A 22,366-nucleotide genomic window follows, 5' to 3' on the forward strand; every position below is an offset into this window, starting at 1 on the left:
TCTTTCAGATTAATCTAACAAAGGAGTCGATGTCAATGCACAGTATCACCAAGAGGAGGAGGCACTCGATCTCATGACTCGAACGTCTTCGAGGAAAAACAATTTGCACAATTCTGGGTCCAACACTAGATGGCAGGAGTATGCAGAGCATATGTATCTACAGCCACACATTCCATCTAACATATTTATATATAAATATATATAGATATTTATTTTCGATAGATGTGATTAAATGCCTAGATAAGTCCACTTGTCAGAAGGCATGATACAGATCCCAGGAAAGCCCATATGTTTCATAGGAAGGGCCCACAAAAATACAGACATTTGAAGGCTACTTTGCTACGTCCAGACTGGTACTACTTAGGTGAAAACAGTATAGTGTAACATTTCACAGGGTCTCTGTCTTAAGAGAGTTACTACAGCCAGACGTCCTCATAAAAAATAACGTAATTTAGAACCAAAAACAGAGTAAGAGAACACAAGCTCATAACAAAAATATAAAAACGGGAAATAGTAATCATTTAACTAAAAAAAACAAATGTTAATGCATATTTTATATGTACATACCATTCTCTTCCAAAATCACTTGGCAACAAGGGATGTCTGAAGAAACCGGGAACAGCAGCATTTGGACACCGAGCCCACGGGTTTTCACTACATCTGGCATTGTCAGCAGCAGCTGTTTCACAGAAGAGTATTCATCAAGAGGGAGAATGTGATTAAACTTAAACCTGTACATATTTTGAAATTGAAAGATGGACATCCCATCTGGATATTGAGTTAAGACTTCAAAAATGTTTCTCTTCAATTCCTCAGCACAAGTTGGTACTCGCGGTGGTGCATCAGAGAGGAGCCCAGGAGTTTCCCTGTAGGTCGGGTCATCTTGGCTTCCCATTGGCACTGGAAGTTGTGGGCGTGAATGGTTTCCACTTCCGGCACCTAAAGAGGTTATTAGATGCTCGTTGGAGAATGACGTTGTTGCTGTGAAGTTGGCTGAAATAGAATTACCGGATAGACCCACCTCGTTTTTGCATTTAGCAATACTTGAATATGCAAATGATTCTGTATGTGTTTTTAAGTTTTGCTGCGTAATGGATGCACCATGCATGCGTACACATTTATTCGGGAATAACTGTTCTGAAGTATTCTTTTTTGTGTGCACTTGTTGCAGTGGTGGGAATTCGTTTGATAAGAGTTCGGGGAAGGGTATGTTCTTCAAAGTTTCATTGTCTAATGGTTGGTTCAACTGGTTGCTTGTGTGCTCGGTCCACCCTGTAGCAGTTGCCACTGGATGCTCTGGTCCACAGGTGTTTTCATGGTCACTCTGGTATGTAGGCTTGCTGAGGTTCCTTGCAGAGTTATGCAGAAGGGCCTCTGAGCTAAAAAGGTTATGCTTTGATTCGTTTTGCGGTTTGTGTTTGAGCTGGTTTGCAGTGGACATGGTTGCATCAATATTATGGCTTTGTTGCTCACCTACAGGCTGGGATTCCAAATCTTCTGTCAAAGGAATTAAATAAAAAAGAAGGTAAATCAATGACAGGAGAATTAATTTCAGTGTTATAATAAGTAATAGTTATTCATTAAATTTAGACAGATGTTTCTTCTGTAAACTCAAATTGTAGCAGTAGTTATGAAAGATCTTCCAAATTTCTATACGTCTAAAAGGTTTACCACTATTCATTGATATAAGATGTAATAATCTGTTATCAACGTTCTGTGTTTTCACTCCTGACTAATCAAGTGCTACCTTAAGTGCAAACTATCACCCTTGCCAAAATGAATGGCAACAACGTTTTTCTGTGATTTAATGTGGCATTGAGGGATGCAATGTAATCTAGTGTTTGAATAGTAAAGCTTTAGCTTCTTGTCGTGGATTTGAGCCCTCAGGCCTCACGATAAGGGTTATCCTAGAGAGACTCCATCAAGTGGCCCAGTCTTTCAGCCTTTGAAAATTCTTGTGGATTGGTTTTGATCAATTAGATTGGCGCACGCCAGACTCTGTGACACTACCGCCCTAACTCTCTGTGTTCATGTCTCCCTTGTCCCCTGACAGTGTGATCCTGTCTGAGCATCAACACTTTCTTGAATTCAGAGGCAATGTGCACCCGAACCCCATGAAGTGGTGTCTCATGGGTAAGCACATTCGCAATGAACGGCTGTTTGTGGTTAGGTAGGTCGTGCAAATTTCCACCATCCAACTACTTCTCTTTTCTTGTAAGCATGCCTATGTTTCCATGTCCAACTCTCTGTACTGGTGAGTTCGACCTGGTTTCCCAATCCAAGTGCCCTTGTTTGTGTCCTTCTGATCCAGTGTAGGTGTCTGTGCTGATGTGTATGTGCATTCCCTGGCCCCAAAGCGTATGACCCACTTTACCCTTATGTCTGCACTACTGTCTCAATAGCCACATAGAAGTGTCTTCCTGTCCTTGTGTACGATTTTTAGTTTCCTTGGCAATTGTCTTCCTATCTAAGTCATCAGTGATGGAAACAGATAAAGATAAAAATTGATTATTTCAAAGATAGTTTTATGCTGTTTTGCAAAGAGACTTATACACACATGCATGGACACATTTTTGCAATTTAATAAATATGGACTAACGAGACTGGAAACAATTAGGCTGCACGAAGCTAAAAAAGGTCCCATAAGCCAAACACAGTGATACCGCTGTTTTATTACTAGGGTCCTCACCAGTACTAGTGGTTCTGTTTTGTTATACAGTAGTTTACCAGCCTTTATGGCGTAACGCTGTATTTCTCGTGGGCCTGTCATTATACCCACAGAAGCTCACACTCTTCCAATCTCTGCCTACTCTGACAAAGTGCACTATTGAAATAGGGCATCCTGCAAATGACATCACCAAGCGACACCCTGGAATTCCTATTGTTGGTGATTATGACACATATTCAGACGAAAACATTCACACCAAAGTTTTCAGCTAAACATATCTCTAATTTAACTATCCCAGCAACCAAAGCTAGACAAAAAATAAGCTGCTGGTCTTTGCTGCCGAGCAACTTCTCAGTTTTATGACATACATGACTGTTCAGCTTCTTTAAAGGTGTCTGTCTCTAGCTAGCAAGTACAGGTTTAAGGTGACACGGTCTTTCCGTTACCACATTATTCTTAGATTATCCTTGGAAGCTACACAAAGGGCAGTTGTGAGTAAAAAAACAAACAATTACAACCTTCAGTTATTTTTTAAAATGGCAATCTCAACTACATTTTTAAACCACGCCTTTGCAACCTTCACAGCGCTCAGGGCAATCACTTGCCTAGATGCTTGTCTTTACAAGGATGAGATTATACTACCTTTGAAGTTTGTATTCCCATGTCCTTTCTTTATCAGGTATCTACTTTCAAGCATGAGTCCCTCCCACCTTGCAAAGAAAGTTATCACAGGAACAAAGGGGCACACACCTCTTCCTCCTGTAGTCACACTCTTTTTCTTAAGGAAGACAATTGTAGGGCCAAGTAGGACATTTCTGCAACTATCCCTAGTTATCTCTAAGATAAATTACTCTAGTCGGAGCTCCCAAATGTCTGCTTATTCCCGTGAAAGCTCGGCTAAATTTTAGCTGGCTCTAAAAGGTTTGGCCACACATCTCTAGTTCTGATGGGCTTTCAAATTGGTCTTCAAGGGCTAGTTTTGGAGGCAAGAATCAGGTTCAGGTTTGCATAGTAGACTCTCAAAGCCCTTAAACGTCAACAATCGTCACTCTTCAATGACCATTTCAAAAGGGACTAACAGCCAGGAGATACAGATTTATCGACTCAAAACAAAATATCTTAGATCCAACTCGGAGGCTGTTGGACATGGCCCTTCTTAGGGAGATTTTCCTAAAACCTTTTCCTTTTTGTCCTTTTGGTTTTTGCTAACAATATTTTCATGACCTTAGGACTCTGGGCCCTTTCCCACTGTACTGCTGCAGGAAGGTGCACTTGCCCTTCCTACACATGATTGGTTTAGGTGTTGTACCTGTGAGTGCCCTGTAAAAAGGTACACCACATACCCAGGGTGGGTACTGCAATGGCTAGTAGTGGGATGCAGCACTGATTGTGCCACCCACCGGAATAGCCTGTCAAACATGTCTCATGATTAGGTTGGCCTCTCTTACTCAGTAGCCAACCTTGAAGGAGGCTTTCACTACAACCGGAGCGGCCCTAGGGTAAATCCTAAGGGGTGGAGCTCAAGGTAGGTGAGTGATGCACCTGCATGTTCTCTGCCCGAGTAGGGAAGAACCTCCACGTGGGTATTCCCTACCTAGGGGGTTGGCTCCACCCATAGATCACCTCCCGGTTGTGTCTGATTCTCTTGTTTTAGCCTTACGGTCTGCAGCACTTTCCCACTGTAAATGCAGTGTGAAAGTGCACGCATCCTTCCTACACACGTTAAGAAGTGGTGCTTACCTGCGGGTCCTAAACCTAGGTCAGGTGTGCCATTGCAGGCTTGTGTGTGTGCACTAGCACCTATGGTGGTTGTAAACCAGTGTCCAGGGCAGACATGTGTGCACAGTTGCACCGGTGAGGTTGCCACTGCAGGCCAGTCTGCACACTTGCAGAAATGATGTGCTTGAACATGTGTCCAGCCTGTCACTGCAGGCCAGTCTGCATACTTGTACCAATAATGTTTCTAAACATAGGCCAGGCCTGCCATTGCAGGCCTGTGTGTAAGCACGTGTATCTATGGTGTTTTTAAACCAGTGTCAAGCCTGCAATTGCAGGTCAGTGTGTGCACTTGCACCTAGGATACTTTAAAACATGCAGACAGCTTGCCATTGCAGACCGGTGTGCGCACTAGCACCTACGGTGCTCCTAAACATGTGGCCGGCCTGCCATTGCAGGTATGTGTGGATGCAATTGCGCTACGGCTCAGGCTGGCATTTTTAAATCACTGGCCATCCTGAGAGGACCTTTCACTACCACTAGACCACCCTGAGGGTATATCTTAAGGGGTGAGTGAGTGGTAGGTGAAAAGCAGGGCAGGTACACACACGTTTCCTGCCCAGATAGTGAGAAGTACCCATGAGTGTTTGCACTACCGGTGAGGTTTGCTCTTCCCATAGTCTAACATAGGGGAATGGCTGAAATTACCTCAGGTTGCAATAGTGGATTGCAGTGGAGCAGCGTCATAACATTTCCTATCATTTGATAAGCTGTGACAAACCCTTTCCAGTGGTAAAGGTTGTTTTGTCCTGATTAGCGTAGAAATGCCACTGCTAGAAAATGGTCATTTTTCTACTCTAACATTCTTTGTGTGCCTTTGTGCTTGACTCCAGTCCACACAAGAGGCTGGGGGAGCACATCTGGGCAAAACACAGTGACAGCTATAAAACATTATGCGTGCAACTGGAACAACAGACCTCTGCCATTTGCAGACCTACCTGGATAGATTGGAAAAGAAGTTTTGACACATGGCCTCTGGAGCCAGATCATGGCCTGTTGCAGGGATTCTGCTCATGCACAGAACTATGCGCAGGAAACCAGGACCTCAGTGAATTGCGGTGTACCAAAAACTCACCTCAGTACCCAGAACTCCTATCCGACTAGCATCAGTGTCTCATTCGCTCTTCGTATCATCTCGAAGCTACCAATGATTAGACAACCCAGAACATGCAACTTAGAGTACTCTCAGGAATGGTGAGAATTAGAAAGACCTGTTCGTTACTATTCTCATATCAGTCCACAACAAGAGTAATCAGAGACACAGTAAAGTTTAAAATGTTTATTTTATAAACTACGTGTCCTAAGATGCAGTACTTTGGCTAACATAAGCAGACAAATGATTAAAAATAAAACCATCAGCATTGTTACAATACCATAGAAAATGAAGGGAGAGATCATGTTACAGATGATAGTGGAATACAACCACCCTCCCTTCGCTAATAAGCTAGTATTTATTAAAATAATAGAAGGTCTATAGGTTTGAATTGGGAACCCCATACCGTAAATAACAGCTTAGGTGAATCACATCACAGGATCAGCTTTGCTCTGTGTCTGGAAAAAGTCTTCTCCAATGTGTGTGTCATGCATGCAAACTGCAATATTAAAGGCTCTCGAGTTTCAGATATTTGCAGCTGTGTGCGTGTTATGGCTAGAGCGTGGGCCGATCAACCTGAATTCAAAAGCATACATTGTTTGTTGGCCCTGACTGTTTTCGCACACGATGTTCAGACCAAGGTCGCGGTGCACGTCTTGGGATGTGAACAACAGATCGTTCTCATGTGAAGAAAAAGCAAGCAAGCAGTTTTCATATAATAACATCTATCTACAGTGTCTTGTGCAAAAGCAGCAAAAGTGGCAGGATGGCGTTTTAATGTCTAAGACACTTATGCTAACATAGCAATGTATGTATCTCTAGTTCCGCCTCCACTACAGGCCCCACTAAAGATTAAGATCTTAATCCATGGCATCATATCAATCAGGACTGACATTTAGGGGAGACCTCTGGGGTTCAAAGGGAGACGATTTGAACTACTCTCAGCTTCAAAGGCACACTACAGTATAACTACTGATGCCATACTTCAGCAGGGCAGAGATACTGTTGGAAAACGAGGCAGCATCTGTGAGGCCTGCACAAATAACATTACTACATTTGTCCTTCACTGGGAACCAAACACCCAATTGTAGCGCCTGACTCTCAGAGGGCAGCGTTGCAGAGCAGTCTGAGGCTTACTCGAGGGAGGTGGTGTGGGCTAGTAATCGCCATTTGCAGGTGCACAAAAATAACACTCAATAATTGATTGTCCAGTCTGTACTTTGCTTTATAAAAGTAAGAGTACATTTATTAAACACACACACTACTCAATACTATGCACCAATTTACAAATATACATAAGCTGTTGGAATTACTTTGTGACATTGCATCTTACATCCTGAGTTCACTGTGGGTGAGTCCCAACTTATGAGGCTCCACCATAGTAAAAGCCAAACAATTCGGTGCTCAAAAAGCGAAAAATCCAGGTGGCTCATAGTGTCAGAACCACCTTCTAACACACGCCGCGCCCAGATGATTCCTACAGGGAAGAAGTAGCCACTCTACATGGGTACACTTCCCGTAGTCAGCAATAACTAGTTATAAGGGGTTCTGACCAGACCCCCCCTTACTGACCAGTTATCCGCTCAGACCACCTACTCCCCCCATCCATGAAATCTCCACCCATGACAGGGATCCCAGACTACCCTAAGAACCCTCCGGGCTCTAGGTTAGATACCTCTAGGTCACTCATGGTCTACATGGACTCAGCCTAATTAGGCTCACCTTTGCCCTTGGGCATGCAACACTATGCCTACCACCTCTCTGGACAAGGGTCCAGTGCCTTAGCACCGATGCGGTCTTCTGGGATAGGTCTAAATCCCATCCCCTGGGTCACTAGCTGGTCTCCCTTCCACAGTTTGTTCCAACCAATACCCTCTCTCCGTTTGGTCCTTGCACCCCAAAGATGCAACCTCTCTGGACCCTCACCCTCAGCCTGCCGCTGAGGTCATTCTGCTGCCGCCACCCTTTCGGGATGACTGGCTTCCCTGAAGAAAGCACAGCCACTCATGCTTTTCCTACACAGAAAAGCACCCTTTGGCCACTGGCCTGGCTCCCTGATAGGAGCTCAGACCGGCCTCACCACCACACTGGCAGTGCCGGGGAGGAACACTGAGGGTGCCTCATCAGACATCCTACAGCTCATTTCCCCCGTCAGTAGCTCCACATGGAAATAACCCCGGGAACCTAGACCCCTTCCTTGTTCTCCGCTGCGAGAACAGGGCCTATGTACCCTTCCCTCCGAGAGGCGCTCTCTCCTCCCGGAGTACCCTTAGATAGCCTGTGGGCCCGAGTTAGCTAGACCCAGGCCCACCTCTCATGGCTCTCCCCGGTCTCCCTGCAGCGCCTTGGGAGACCGCCCAGGGACCTACATGTTCCCTGGATGGCCTGCACCACCCCTTATGAAGAGCAGGGTCCCTTCACTTAAGATAGGCCCAACCTGCCTTCAGGGTAGTACTACCACTCTCAGCCAGGGACCCTAAAGATCCTGGCTAGGCCTGCACCACCCCTTCACGAAACACAGGGTCCCTTCACTTAAGATAGGCCCCACCTGTGTTCAGGGTGGAACTACCTGGCAGAAGTCCACCTCTTGCCTCGAGCTAGGGGAACACCCCCATGCTCCTGGTCCTTGGGTCCAAGTCCCACAGGGCCTACTTGACTGGTTACCGGCTAGGCATCGCCCCAGCCACCATTTCAGGTTCCCTCCACCAGCTCCTGGTCCTGAGGTTCAAGTCCCACCGTACCTACCGGACTGGTCACCAGCCACCCGACCCTGACACCTCAGGGTCCACCACTAACCCTTCACCTGGAACTAGGGAGCACATCACCCCCACTCAGATCTCCACTGGGTCAGTTACCTAGCGCACCTAGGGTACCTAGGGTCTACCACTACACACCATCACTCAAGAACTACCCTCCTTGGGGGCCATCCACTACCAGGGGCCACCCCTGGGTTGCTCACCTCCCCACCGGTTAACCTGGGGGACCTGCCGGACACTCAACTCTACCATACCCTCCTCCCACCGTGGGAAAAGTTTCTTGGGGTCTCCCACCATGGGAACCCCTGGGGCGCTACTACCCGGGGTAAAGAAACCTCCTGCTCCACCCTTCCAGTGGTTTTGGCCTGCGCCATTAGCAAGAAACTTCCAGTGGGGGAAGGATATCTGGGGCCCCTCCAGTGGAAACACTCCCTACCCTTAAAAAGCGCAGGAACCTCCCAGGACCCCTACTTCTCCTGTCCCCCTTGACCGTCAATCCACCCCTACACCCCCACCGGTGATGTAGGTATCAGTTGCTGTCCCTATCTCTTGAGGAGACACCTTCCTCATGCAGGTGTAGTGTATGTAGTGTTAGGGTTCAAAGGTGTACAATATGGCTTAGAACATTTGTATGCAATCATTTCCTGGAAAGCACCATCCCGCTAGCACATTATAATCAACATAGAGCGGTCATATCAATACAGCTTGCATTTAAACCATAATAACTTTACATGACACATATGGGCGCGGGGCTTTCCTTTCCCATACCTTTAGTTCACATAACCAAAACTTTGAACCTTTCTCAAAGCCTTGCGCTCTTCCATTTTCTCATTGCTGCATAGGTAATGTGTGGCAAAACTGGACTTATCAAATGCTATAAATGCGCACCAGAATGGGATACTATGTTTCCCGTCGCTAGACATCAATGTTGGAAAACGAGGCAGCATCTGTGAGGCCTGCACAAATAACATGACTACATTTGTCCTTCACTGGGAACCAAACACCCAATTGTAGCGCCTGACTCTCAGAGGGTAGCGTTGCAGAGCAGTCTGAGGCTTACTCAAGGGAGGTGGTGTGGGCTAGTAATCGCCATTTGCAGGTGCACAAAAATAACACTCAATAATTGATTGTCCAGTCTGTACTTTGCTTTATAAAAGTAAGAGTACATTTATTAAACACACACACTACTCAATACTATGCACCAATTTACAAATATACATAAGCTGTTGGAATTACTTTGTGACATTGCATACCATCTCCACCCCTCCCGCAGGGGGGGTGGGGTCTAGTACCACCACTCCCATGTATGCACATCAACTTGCCCCCAATGCAGTTAGTTGAACATACCCTGGAGCGAGGGCCCTGCGCACTGGTACCATCCCAGTGGCGACCCACCCCATTACCTCAACAAGCATTAAAATGGGGTAAACATGCCATGGTGACACATGACCCTGACTGAGCATCTCCTACTGACCATAAAGTATGCACCTCTATATCTTAAGGGCTAGCAGTCTGGGGTCTTCACCTAAGTGCAGCAGCAAGAATCCATGTTTACGGAGACTTTAGAATGACAGTACTCATCACCTTGGTTGATCATTTCAATGCATTGCAATTACAGCCCCTAAAGGCATCACAGATGAAATCACAGGATTGAGCATATACACCCAGACACCCTAGCAGGACTGTCTGGCAACATAACCCCACTTGGCTTATGACATCTCCTTACACATGTGACTTACAGTCCCTTCAAAAGAAATACTCCTGGCAACTAAACTTCTCCTGCAGTGCGCCTCTTCACTTTAAAAGGAATCACAGGTAAAAGCATGGGATTACGTAAATATAGCCATACCCCTAGCAGGAAGGTCCAGCAACATAACTCCATTTAGCTTAACATCACCTTACACAGGTACTTCACTTTACACATGTGATTTTCAGTCCACCTAAAAAGAAATAACCACTAGTAAATGCATTTCGGTGCAATCACACCACTTCACCTCCAGGGGATGCACTCCTTCACACATCCCCAACTCAGCCCTTCACTTCATGATGCACTTCTCCACACACCCTCAGCTGTAGAACAAAAGTTTGAGCCTAGAATGTGTTTAAATGCTAGCTGAGCCCTTGAGGGGTAGTTTCCTTTAGGTCCCCATGACACTGAGGGTGGGACTTTTCTTCGTGCTGGGGAGGGAAGACTGCGCTTCTCCAGCAGCTCCCCCAGCACCTTTTCACAAGTGAGGGTGACCCCCCTCCTCTGGGGGCCACAAAGCATCACAACGGCAGATTTCTTCGTACTGGGGGGGGGGGGGGAGTGAAGGGGGGGGGAAAGACTGCGCCTCTCCAGCAGCTCCCCCAAGCAACTTTTCACAAGTGAGGGTGACCCCCCTCCTCTGGGGGCCACAAAGCACCAAAACGGCAGATTTCCAAGTGCCTGGCGAGGCATTATGGGGCGCTTCATGCTCCTCTTTACCAGCCCCAGCCACTGGGAACACTCTCCTCCTTGGCCTGGCTCTCCTCCTTGGCCTCCCTTCTCCCTGCGCAGAGGCCACTGCTCCTTTGCACCAGTCCTGGGCTCTTCTTCTGGTGCTGTTAGGGTCCTGGGGGCAGTCAGGGGGTCTCTCCTTCCAACTGCCCATTGCCACAGGCTCCAGCACCTTCAGCCTCAGCAAACCACACCCCAGAGAGAGCTTCTCTTCCTGTGCAAGCACTTTTTAAAAGTTGAGTATGGGGCTGGCAGGAAGTCCCTATTGGTCCTATCAAACAGCGACACATCACTTTCCTGCCCCTGCTCCCTCCTTCTTGTCCAGCCTCTGGGTTTGTTCAAAATGGCGTTGTCCAGTTTCTCTGGCCACATGGCCTCTGATACCCAACTCCTTCCCTCCTTGGTGCAGCCTAGTGCCTGGCACCTAGTGATGGGTGAGCCTGTCATCTCTTCATGGAGAGGAGGCCCTCGCTTGTGGAAGAAAGGTTATCAATCCATCCAGCTGAGGTCAGCTCCCAGCCTGGGTCTGGTCATGGCTGGTTCAGAGAAATATGACAGTTCTGGATGACCCAAAAGCAGTACAAATATGATTTGGACTCTGCAGAATACTTATTTTCACATTCGCTACATTGGACTTAAGTGCGTGTCTGGAATCTGTAGGCCTAATGGAAGTTAATCTAGCCAAGGGGCCCACATCCCCATAGGGGAATAATGAAGTGAAAACACAGTAAAACACACTGACTTTCCCTGGCATGTTTCTTTCCAGTGTATAAAGCCTATTCCATGTCACCACCCAATACTGCATAAGTCCTGCCACACCATTCACTTTGTAGCTGCTCCTGGACTGCGCACGCTAGGAATCTCCCCTGCGCAGCCCGTACACGTGTGCACACGCTTGTACACATGTATATGCATGTAACCAGCAAGGTGTCCCTTACTCCAGCTGCTGCGCTGTGGCCTGGTCAAGCCAAGGGAACACCAGTAAAATCCCCATGCAGTCTCTAACATCCTGAGTTCACTGTGGGTGAGTCCCAACTTATGAGGCTCCCCCACATTAAAAGCTCAACAATTCGGTGCTCAAAAAGCGAAAAATCCGGGTGGCCCATAGTGTCAGAGCCACCTTCTAACAGATACACTTATGGAGAAATGGAGCGGAGAACCTGGAACTGCATGGTACACACTGCCGGAGGAATCTGTTGTCCACAAGGAGGGTTACTGTCATTGAAGGGACCGCCTGCCCTTCCTGAATAGTGGCTGGCCTAAGCTGACTAAATGATGCTATGTGGAACCCTGAAGCTAATCAATCAGAGGGTTCTTGTAAAGTGCAACTTGTCACCCGGGGGGTCTCCAGGCACTACTAGTGCACTCTCCAATGGCTTGTTGGCTTGCCCCCTGTTCTTTCGGAGGTCTCAGGGACATTAAAGATCTCCTACAAGGGGCCCACACCATCTACTTGTGACACCTGGAGAGTGATGCCCTCTTAATTGCCCACATCGTCTGCTGGATCCCAACTGGTAGCGCGGCATGAACATGAAATTAAGAATTGTGACTGGAGACCAGATTTCCCGGTTCGGAGCCCCAGAAATCATGCCCGCATCTAAGGTGTGTGGTCCCTGCATCATGGAGACCTCGGCATGCATGAGCATCTTGTTGGTGGTGAGCGGATTCACCGGTGGCGGGATCCAGAGTTGCCCGCTTCATCGATCGCACTCCATCTCTCTCGTGCGTCACATTGACTGGATGCTCATTGCGTGCGGTGTCCAATTCACAGGTTGTGACCCTCTGAGGTGTGGACGTTACCCTATTAGTGCCTCATTGTACTTCGTAAGGCATTGCTGAAATTGCACTTGTTTGTGTGATCTGAATCATCTGGTGCAACCCATATCATAGAGGCACCAGACGGTGTGTCTCATTTCTAGGGAGGTACGGAATTTACAACTTTTCGTTGTGTGTAGCCAAAATGGTCTGGTGTGACATGTATCATCGCACAGCAGATGTGCTCTAATTGCCAATCATCAATTGTTCCCTTTTTGTCCCTCCGTACGGCAGGTCAACTGCCCTCTTCTCACCAGGCCTTGTGTTGCCAGGTAGTATTACCGGCTTAGGCCTGGGCGGTGAGAGTGATTGACTGGGCTGAAGGAACACTTCTGAGAATGAACAGAAGCGAGTCATTCGGAAGCGGGTCAAGAGAATGCATATCCCCCCTGCGCTTCGCAGAACTGGGCTGGTGCCTGAAGGCCCTCAGCCTGCTTCTGCTCTGCATCCTGTGAGTGAACTTTCTGAGTGGTGCCCATCCCCCATTTGACAGCGGCCCGATAATTAGTCCTGCTACCTACCGACACCTGCTTCCCTGGGACACTGACTAAGTGTGACTTCGGCCGCATCTGGCCTAATATCTGGGGGAAGGGTGCGTCATCTCCAATCAATGGGTGTAGGACAGTAGGGGTGAGTTGGAAGGTGGGGAGAGGTTTGGGGCCCGGGATTTGTGTGGGTTATCAATTGGCCTGCTGGGTATCAGTGCACCGTATTAGGGTGCTGACTGTGTATGTGTGCGAGTGTGTTCCATATGGACCCACCTGATATCTGTTGGTCCTCATATCGTTGCGGAGTGTGTGTGTGTGACAATCTGCGACCGCCTATGATTGACAGCACTGGCTGGCTACGTTGCCTTACATGTTGATTTCTTGCCAAAAGAGCATTACACTTGACATTGGTTTTAACCGTGCAGCCTCGGTCCGCAGTGCTGCTAAAAAGTGTTATCATTCCATGTATGCACATATTTCTGATATAGTTGTGAGCCGGGTGCACTCCTTGACTGTGTGGTATAGAATTAAAAGAGTTGCTAGACCTGGGGTTGACAACTAGTTGCACCGCATAAGGGTGCTGGGGGGTGGGGGCTGTAGATTAGGATCTGTGTGTATACTACTGATGGAATTTTAACATGGTTGGGTCTAGTACTGCTAGTAATAATTCCAAGTGTGATTTATGCCCAGAAATACATGATGTTCAGGTTGTGTTGATTATTGTGTGTGTTGAATACAAACGTTATTTGCATACATCATGTGTGAAGCCTCTTTTGTGACGCTCAGTTTATTTATTGTGAGTGAGTACTGTGCCAATGCTTTACACATTGCCTATGTGGTAAGCCTGAGTGCTCAGCGCCAAGTTACCTAAGGGTGAGTGCAGGTTATACAGTGTGTGTAATCACCGCCCCCATGATGAGTGAAGAAATGAGGAGCCAAAAAGCATTGTACTTTTTAGAAAGAAAAAAAACCTCATTATTTTGTATTCACTTCAAAGTATAACCACCATCTTTCCCCTTTCTACAGATGAACACTTCTCCATCTATAAACTGGACTTTTCCTTTTTGTTCTTCCTCTCTTTCACATTTTTTCTCTGAGTAGCCTTCAGCACTGCGTTTGGCACTTCCTCCTCCCTAGCTCTGCACACACACCTTAAAGGAACATGCATTCATACTAGCTTTCTCTTGTTTGTAAAGTGGGCTGACACCCTCTGGGGTACAATTGAGTTATATTAAAAATATTAAATAAAATAATCAATGATAGCCCACAGCATTCAGCACATCGGTGTTTTGTCAGTAACTTTAACAGTTTTTAACCAGTCTTTCACAGGCCAAAAATCATAAGCCATGTTCTGATAGTCATGGTTGGTGCAAGGTTTCAAGTGTACTTTTTTCCTTAATCGTAAGATAACACAACACCTTCAAGTCTGTGGTTGATATCCCCTAATAAAGTCTGCTTGATGTATTAACAATTACAACCATATTTCTTTCTATTGCACATTACAGTAAAGGTTTTGTTCCATTTAGTTTTCCTTTCTATAACACTAATGGATAAATATTGCTAGACCCCACTTAAAGCGCATGTCGTTTTTTGGATATTTTAAGTAGAGGTTTTCATTTTGTTGCAGAGATACATACCAAACTCTTCATCCATCCTTTCGGCAGAAGGTGCACGTGAAGAAACTGGAAACACCCAGTGCTGAATCCCACGGTCTTCCATTCTGAGCACCTCCTTCATGTCCTCCAGCATCTGTTTGACAGACATGTAGCCATTTAATGGAAGCATATGATGGAACATGCGCCTGTAAGTGTTCTGAAACTGAAAAAGTGACATTCCTTCTGGATGTGCCTCAAGCAAAGAGAGAATGTTGCTGCTCAACTCCTCTGAATTCTTCCCCGATGTCAACAAGTCTGTTTCCAATGGCCTAGAACACTGAGAGCCAGTTTGAGTTTTCTCTGAAAGGTGGGGAAAATCGGAAATCGAAGGGGAAAAGTTGTGTGCAGAATGCTGGCTGTTGCTAGCATCTATATATTGTATGTTGGTGGAATAAGACGCTGGGGAATTATTTAATGGAGGCCTATTCACAGGAGCCTCTGATATGTTGTGCGAGACCACACTTGAATATGAGAGTGTTGCTGTTCGCAGTCTGGATACTTGTGGGGTGTAAGGTTTTTGTTGGTGTTGAACATTATGGTGTGTAACAACAAGAGGTTTGCTTAACTGATTTGCAGCTTTCTGATTCAAATAAGGCTTTTGCACTTTAAATGGATGTTTTATCGAACTTTCTTTTGTGGCTTGAGATTTTGTGGGGATTGGATTTCTTCTGGCTAGATTATTTTTGCCTTTTTTTTGCGCTTGATTAGTTGTTGTAGAATGCTTTGTGAATGATTGCTTAGGCATGTTGCGAATATGAATGTTGTTTTGGGAATGAATTGAGCCAGGAATTGCTGATGAGGGTCTTGACGTAAAGGTGGTGCTTTGAGGTTTAGGTCTTGTAGATGCTGACTGACTTCTGGATGGAACAGTCCCCCTTTTCTCATGATTTAATTTCCTGCACCCATCAGAACGTTTGGAATCTAATGGAAGGAAGGAAAACGCACTGAGTATATTTTTTATTAGCAAAGGAAAAAACATAAAGGTTATAAAAAGTGTTAGAAGGAAATGGTAAACATATTCGGCTAAAGAACCAAAAATATGGATCAAAAATAGTGCTAAGGAATGAAAATCACCATGAAAACAAGCTTTCAATTTCTGGGAAGAAGCATGCCATATTTAGTGTTAGATTTTAAGCTCATGAAATAATTATGATCTATGAACCTTCTGATTTGTTAGTATAGTCAGTTAAGTGACTTGATAATAGGACAAGTCTACTATTGAGGATTTCACACATTTGAAAACATAATATGGAGATGTTTATAAATCTAGTATATCAGATTCTTACACTAGTTTATTAAAGCCACACTTCAGTCAAACCAAATTATGATACAGGCCTATTTTGACAATGATGCCCTTGATGTGCCATTAAGAGAGAGCTTGACCAACTAGTTCACACATAGCTAAACACGCATACAATGTAGATCTCACCTGAATGCTCTATTGTGGTTAGTCTTTTATTAAAACACAATATTGTGCTAATATAGACTGCAAATATATTGTGTGGCAGGAATAGTTATGAGGGTAACTATCCAAGATCATCGTGTTGTGCTCCATAAGCCTGATACACCTTCCCTATGTCTACCAAATAAAACCTGTTTATATGTTTTTAAAAGGCCCTTCCATTTTAATAGTTGTATTTATTTCTTAAATGCGACATCTCAAAGACCAATTTACTTAGCTTAAGAAAAGCCTTCTCTGGTAGAGTCTATATCTACCTGCAAATTCCTTATCTTAGAATATTCTCCAGGTGTAAAACTGGGTCCAGAAAATCTTGAGCAGTACCTCTGCACGCCAACAGGTTACACAGACGGCTCCACATTGATGCCGTCCGCGCCTGATGTGACAGCCAGAGCCTATATAGGAGCCACCCCAGCACGCTGACATCACTTTCTGTCAAGACATATTCTGCGCCCACAGACGCGGAGGCACATCAGAATGGTTGTTACCTGTGTGCAGTTTCTAAGAAGGGCCTTCTAGAAGAATGGTTCCAGTTGGCACAGTGGGTAGGAAGGGAGGGTTGGTAAGGATTTTGTGATTAGATAGGGTAACTACCAGAAAAGGTGTAACTGAAGGTAAGTAGCTTGTTTTTCTTGAAGAGACTTCTAAATGCAGATTCCTTACCTTAGAATAGATACCAAAGCAATAACATACCCAGGGAAGGAACTGCAAACTAACTCAAACCAGTAAAATTCCTGCAGAACCGAGTGGGCAAAATGCCCATCTCGACGGATGTGACTGTCCAGACATACAAAGGCATACCTCCAAGACAGGCTCCCACATTTCAACGCAGTAGTAATAGCCTTTGCTCTGTAAAGTGATCCCTCAAACGTTTTGGAGGCTGCTTATCCTCAAATGGATAGCTGATTGTTTTTTAAACATGTTTATTTTCAGATTTGTTACTACAAACAATCACTTTACGAATACAAATAGGGCGGACAGAAATTTCCAGTAGACACAATGCGGTAGGGTGGAGTTTACATACACGGTTATCAGGAGAGGGTACTGGGTTGGAGGGCAGAAATCCCTTACAGATCCGAGTGGGCCCCCTAGCCCCATGTGGCCTAAGTAGTCTCCATGATCTATATAAGATCCCGACTACTGTTATATGCGGCTGCTGGTTTGCGTGCAGCTGGATAGCAGATTATAATGCAGAGTACAATCCATCGAGAGATGGTCTTTTCCTCCACTGCCTTGCATGTCTTTGCTCCTGTGAATACAATGAAAAGCTGATCATCCAGCCAATGTTCTTTGATACGATCAGTTTAAACCTAAGAGCTCTCTTTGGATCCAAACGATGATGCCCCTTCTCCTCCTTAAAGCTGTGAGGGTAGCAAAGAACTTCAGGAGGGTGATGGACTGACCAACAAGAGAGGGGGTCCCTACGTTGGCAGAAAGGAGGCACAAGTCTGAAGAACCGGTTTGTTTGGGTAGAAGCTGGTATGCAGTGGGTGAACTAAAGAGTGTGAACCTCGCTCATAAACCATTCTGATGTAATGGCAACCAAGAAGAGGACAGCTGTGCATGTGTTCAAAGTAAAAACACATCAGATAGGTTAACACTAAATTCAAATCCCACTGGGGTAATGAAAGGGGAAGGAGGAAATGTGCTGCAAACCTTTCAAGAAAAAAATCATACCCGGTGAATTAAATAGGAAGGGCTGATTCACACAATGCAGAAAAGCAATCAGAAGGGAGATCAAAAACACTTCACTCAACCTTTGAGCATGAAGGTGGAGCTCGCGCAGGTTCAGATGCAGAACTTTGCCCTGCTTCTCTGACAAAAGATCCTCCCCTAGAGGCAGCTGGATCTGAGGACTGATGCTCATGCCCAAGAGTTCAGGATACCATACTCTGTGCCCCAGCTGTTGCCACTAGGATGGCTTGGACCCATTCAGTCCTTATCTTTTTGAGAACTTAAGGCAGGAATGGTATCGGCAGGAAGGGGTGTAGGAGTATTGAGTGCCACTTCAAACGGAATGCATCTCGAAGCAAGAGCCACTTTTTGAAACTTCAACGTGCAGAATTGCTGACAGTGTACGGTGGTGAAAAGATATAGCCATGGTTCTCCTCATTTTTGGAAGAGACCTTGCACCACCTCTGGCTGTAGATGCCATTTGTGGTCCAGAAGGCATGATCAGCTAAGTACGTCTGCCCTGGTGTTCAGAGATCCCGCCAGGTGTTGTTTAACTAAGAAGATGTCCTGAAGTTCCAGCCATGTCGCAGGGCCTCCTGGCACAGTGTCCATGTTCCCACAGCGCAGTCCTTGTTGCAGTACCATATGGTGGTGGTGTTGTCCTTGAACACCTGAACCAGCCTTCCTTTAATGGATCTAAGGAAAACACAGGGGAACCCTACTCACTAAGAAACCAGGGTATTAGTTATATAGAAAAGACAATGGTTCCTGTGGAATAATATCACCTATACTGGTAATAAAATGCACAACCGTGATACAGAGGGTTTAACTAATGTCAGAGGGCGAAGGAACCACCAAGACCAATGATTCAGTATGACATACTTTATAAATTTTCAAGGAAGACAAAAAAAATATACATTGTTCCAATTCTATTGAAGAAGACATTTGTGCATAGTGTCCCAAGTGAAACGGGAACCTAAACCTAAGTGACAGTGTGATTTCTATGTACAAGGTTTCCACAATTTATACAAGTCGACCATTATCAAATAAATTCATTGTGAATAGCAGCCATATACAGTGATACGCGCTGGGTAATGGTTCGCTTCTTCTGTTTGTCGACGGCATTTCGACCCTCTAATCAATGTGGGGTCTCTTCAGGACTAATGATGTAGGGACATCTATGAGGGAAAATAAGGAGAGCATAAGGCCCATGTACCAGCACAAATGCGAAAAGGATATATGATGGAGGGGGTACCTGAAATTGCAATTGCACAGCCTCGTGAGAATGATGTGCCACACTCTGAAAAAGAAAAGAAGCTATTACTCACATGAGGACACGTCCGGGTACTAGTGTTGTGAGAGGAAATGAAAAGAAGAAGAACGTGGTTAAACAACAGTTGTGGTATTAAGGAGAATGCTAAAAGAAGGGAAGGGATCCTTGGTTTAAAATAGTTGCCCAGGAAGCGCTTACCTCAATGTCAGGGAAGGCTGGCAATCGGAGGATGTAAATCGGCCTAACCGGCTCCTCGAATGACACGCGACAGCCGTAGCGATCTTGCAATTCCCTTAAAGGTGGGGACGGAGATGGAATAGTGTCAGTGCACTGAAATGATTCCTACGGGGTTTAGAAAAGAGTTTGTTGGTTGCAAAGAGTCATTTCGAATTCGGGCCCGACAAAAGATATAGGCATCGTGTCCAAGCCAGAAGGCTGCTGTGGTCCAGCTGGCTCCAGTCTTGAATTAAAGTGGGGTCACTGTGGTGCCGTCCTGGAGTCGAACAAGATATTTGTGTGGCCTTCGATGTGCCATGTCAGTGACGTCAATAGCCATACTGATGGACTGAACTCAAGTGAGTGTTGAGGAGCCAGGATGAGGCTCACGACCGGAGTCAGTCCGGATCCAGGAACAGATCCAGATGGCCTGCTGGCATCGGGGGAGAACCAGCTGACAGTAAACCAGTTGGACACCTCTCAGCACTTTGGGGCCAGGAAGCGTGCCAAAGGGAGTCAGTTGCTCAAAGATAAGGGACATAGCCTCATAGAACTCCTTACATTGGGCAGCAGTTTCTTCGGCTTCCAAAAATGTAGGGAGATGAGGAGTAGAGGCACTGGTCTTAGGTAAAATCTCATCTGAGACCACCATCAAAGTGGCTATGTCCAAGTTTTAAAATCAAAGCCAGACTGATGTCTGTCTGAAAATCCTTAATTTCAACTAACATTGTTTTCTTTTTTCCTCTCCCTTCCCAGCCCACACCCATGCCATCAAGAGCTGGCACAGTTTTCTTTATCTTCGGGGTCATTTGATTTCCAACTATCCTGAAGTGTTTGCATTTCCTTGCCTTTTTGCTTCCATTGTGGATAGGCAGTTTCAACTTACTTTGTTAACAAATGACTACTACACTTGCAGCCAATGGAAAGGCATAAGTAGGCATCAAGAGCAGTAGACTGTAACCATCTCCATCTTAGGTGAATATGTGCCTAATTTCTGTCTATTTTCCCTCTGTTTTCTCACAAACGCCTACTATCCTGTGCAGCTGGGTGATTGTTTCCTCTCATTAGTGGATGTACAGACTTTCTTTGTATTTTTGTTTCCTATTGCTATTATCATCCAACCCCATTCCATTCCCTTAAGAGCAGCAGCCAGTCTATCATTCACATCCTATGGGTTCATTCATGCCTTCTTCCCATCTCTTTGTAATCCAATTGACCCTTGAAGACATGTCCACACAGAAATGGATTACAACTTGATATGATGGCGAATATTGTGATACAATAGCTAGCACCCATTAGCTGGGAGTAATCTCCCAGAGTGTCAGACCCATTGTTGGTTTGTTTCTACAAAAGAAACTCCTATCAAGCATGCCATCATGAATTTGTGGCCCGTGCAGCATTGCATTTTTGCTTAAGTTCACCTCCGCTCACGGCAGGTGCACTTTTGGCAAAAATTCCCCAGTCAAGCTGTAGAAAACTCTATATGTGTTGCCCAGGTATTCCACTACGCAAGCACCTTGAAGTTGGCATATAGGTTATAAGTGACACTCATTCTCTTTTCTGTAGGGCTTGTGGACTTCAGGAATTGCTTGGCTCTTCTAAGAAGTCACTGTACTTTTAGATGTCCTCCTTGATGATTCATCAGACAGGTTTGCGTTCTGCAGATCTTCTAAGTTTTCAGGGGTAAACTCCTCCTCTCTCTGGAAAGTCTAATGCCTTTTCTCTCCGTGTGGTCATAGCAACGTGATAAGAAAATCCAGACTTGAACTTAGGAGGAAGGAGGGCCAACAACAAATATTCTGCACTTGCTAAATGATTGCTCTTCACTGATTTGGACACTAACCTTAATGCCCAAAGTGCAACCTTCCTGGCCTAAACTGGTAGTAAATAGTCGACTTTAGAGGCAGCGGTAGGAAGCGGCCCAAAGGGAGGTTTTGCTTGAAAAATTAGTTTTTCTCCCAATCAGTCAGAAATGCATCTTGTTGCTTTGTCTTTGGTTTTCTCAGTCTCCGGGTGCAGGTAGCCCCAGGTCATATCCTTTTGCGGAAGATCTTGATGTATGTTTGACTAACTGCAGCTAGAAATCCACCTTAGTTATTAAACTGACAACTACACAAGAAAAAGGGCAAGGAAGGAGTTTCACTTGAGCATGGGACTCCAAATCAAATCAAAAGGAAGAGATGTTAAAGCCACTCTACATCACAGAGGTAGATCCAGGTTCAGGGGTTAGAGGTGTCTCAGCATATGTCGGTTTCCATGTCCATCCCGAGCAAAAGTCAACTCGCAGGGAGCCACCATCTTGTGCAGTCACTACGGCAGTGTCTCTATGAACTATAACTATTTATTTCATGTGGTGAAGAATTTGCAAACAATACACATTCAAGCTTCTCTCACACAAGGATCTCCAGTTGGGGGTGACTGACAGGACAATTAACAAGGAGAGCCAGCTGGTTGTTTGCTACCAGTGATGTATGTAAAAAGAGCTGTATTCTTGAATTAGAATGGTTACTACCACCATCAGTCCTAGCTGCTTTCACCACAAGTTACCCGATACCCAGGTTCAAATGGGAAGTTGATACCCTCACTCCAAATAGAGATACACATTGGATGTAACCCCCATCAACCAAATTTCTGTTGTTGAGCATACCATATTGAAAGGTGAAACACCCCCAGTGAGCTTGTAGATTGTCAAGTTCGCTGAAAGGAAAAGAAAAATGCTACTTACCAGTATGCATCTGTTCTTGGCATGTAGAGCTGCAGATCCACACACTGAGCATAGATCGCCATCTGGTGTTGGGCCCGGATGTTTACACTTGTTTTTGTCTTGGAAAAGTCTTTGGAAGTCACGAGATAGGTGACTCCTCCTTTGGATCATAGTGCACATGGGCATCGGCTCCATCCTTAGATTGTTTTTTTGCCAGCAAGGAAATGATGGAGTTTTGTAAGAAACAGAAAGATGCCCATGTATGCTGTATCTAAATAAGATAGTACTGGGACAGATGGAGGCAGCCAGG

At 45.5% G+C, this 22,366-nt stretch overlaps 1 protein-coding gene across 9 annotated transcripts in view; it reads right to left on the reverse strand.

Moving 5' to 3' along the window:
• The window catches only part of LOC146809646 (uncharacterized), a 275,512-nt gene that overhangs the window by 93,762 nt on the left and 159,384 nt on the right, over positions 1–22,366 (reverse strand). For 5 of the 9 annotated variants that reach the window (XM_085616502.1, XM_085616498.1, XM_085616500.1 and 2 more), the window contains 2 exons: positions 14,713–15,651; positions 568–1,497 (listed from right to left, as the gene is read on the reverse strand). In XM_085616502.1, the coding sequence (XP_085472628.1) occupies positions 568–1,497; positions 14,713–15,651 (1,869 nt within the window). The remainder of the gene's footprint in view (positions 1–567; positions 1,498–14,712; positions 15,652–22,366) is intronic. The other 4 variants (XM_085616503.1, XM_085616499.1, XM_085616501.1 and 1 more) reach the window with 1 other exon arrangement.

Source organism: Triturus cristatus, chromosome 7, assembly GCF_964204655.1.
Source record: "Triturus cristatus chromosome 7, aTriCri1.1, whole genome shotgun sequence".
In the NCBI taxonomy this organism is placed as follows: domain Eukaryota; kingdom Metazoa; phylum Chordata; class Amphibia; order Caudata; family Salamandridae; genus Triturus; species Triturus cristatus.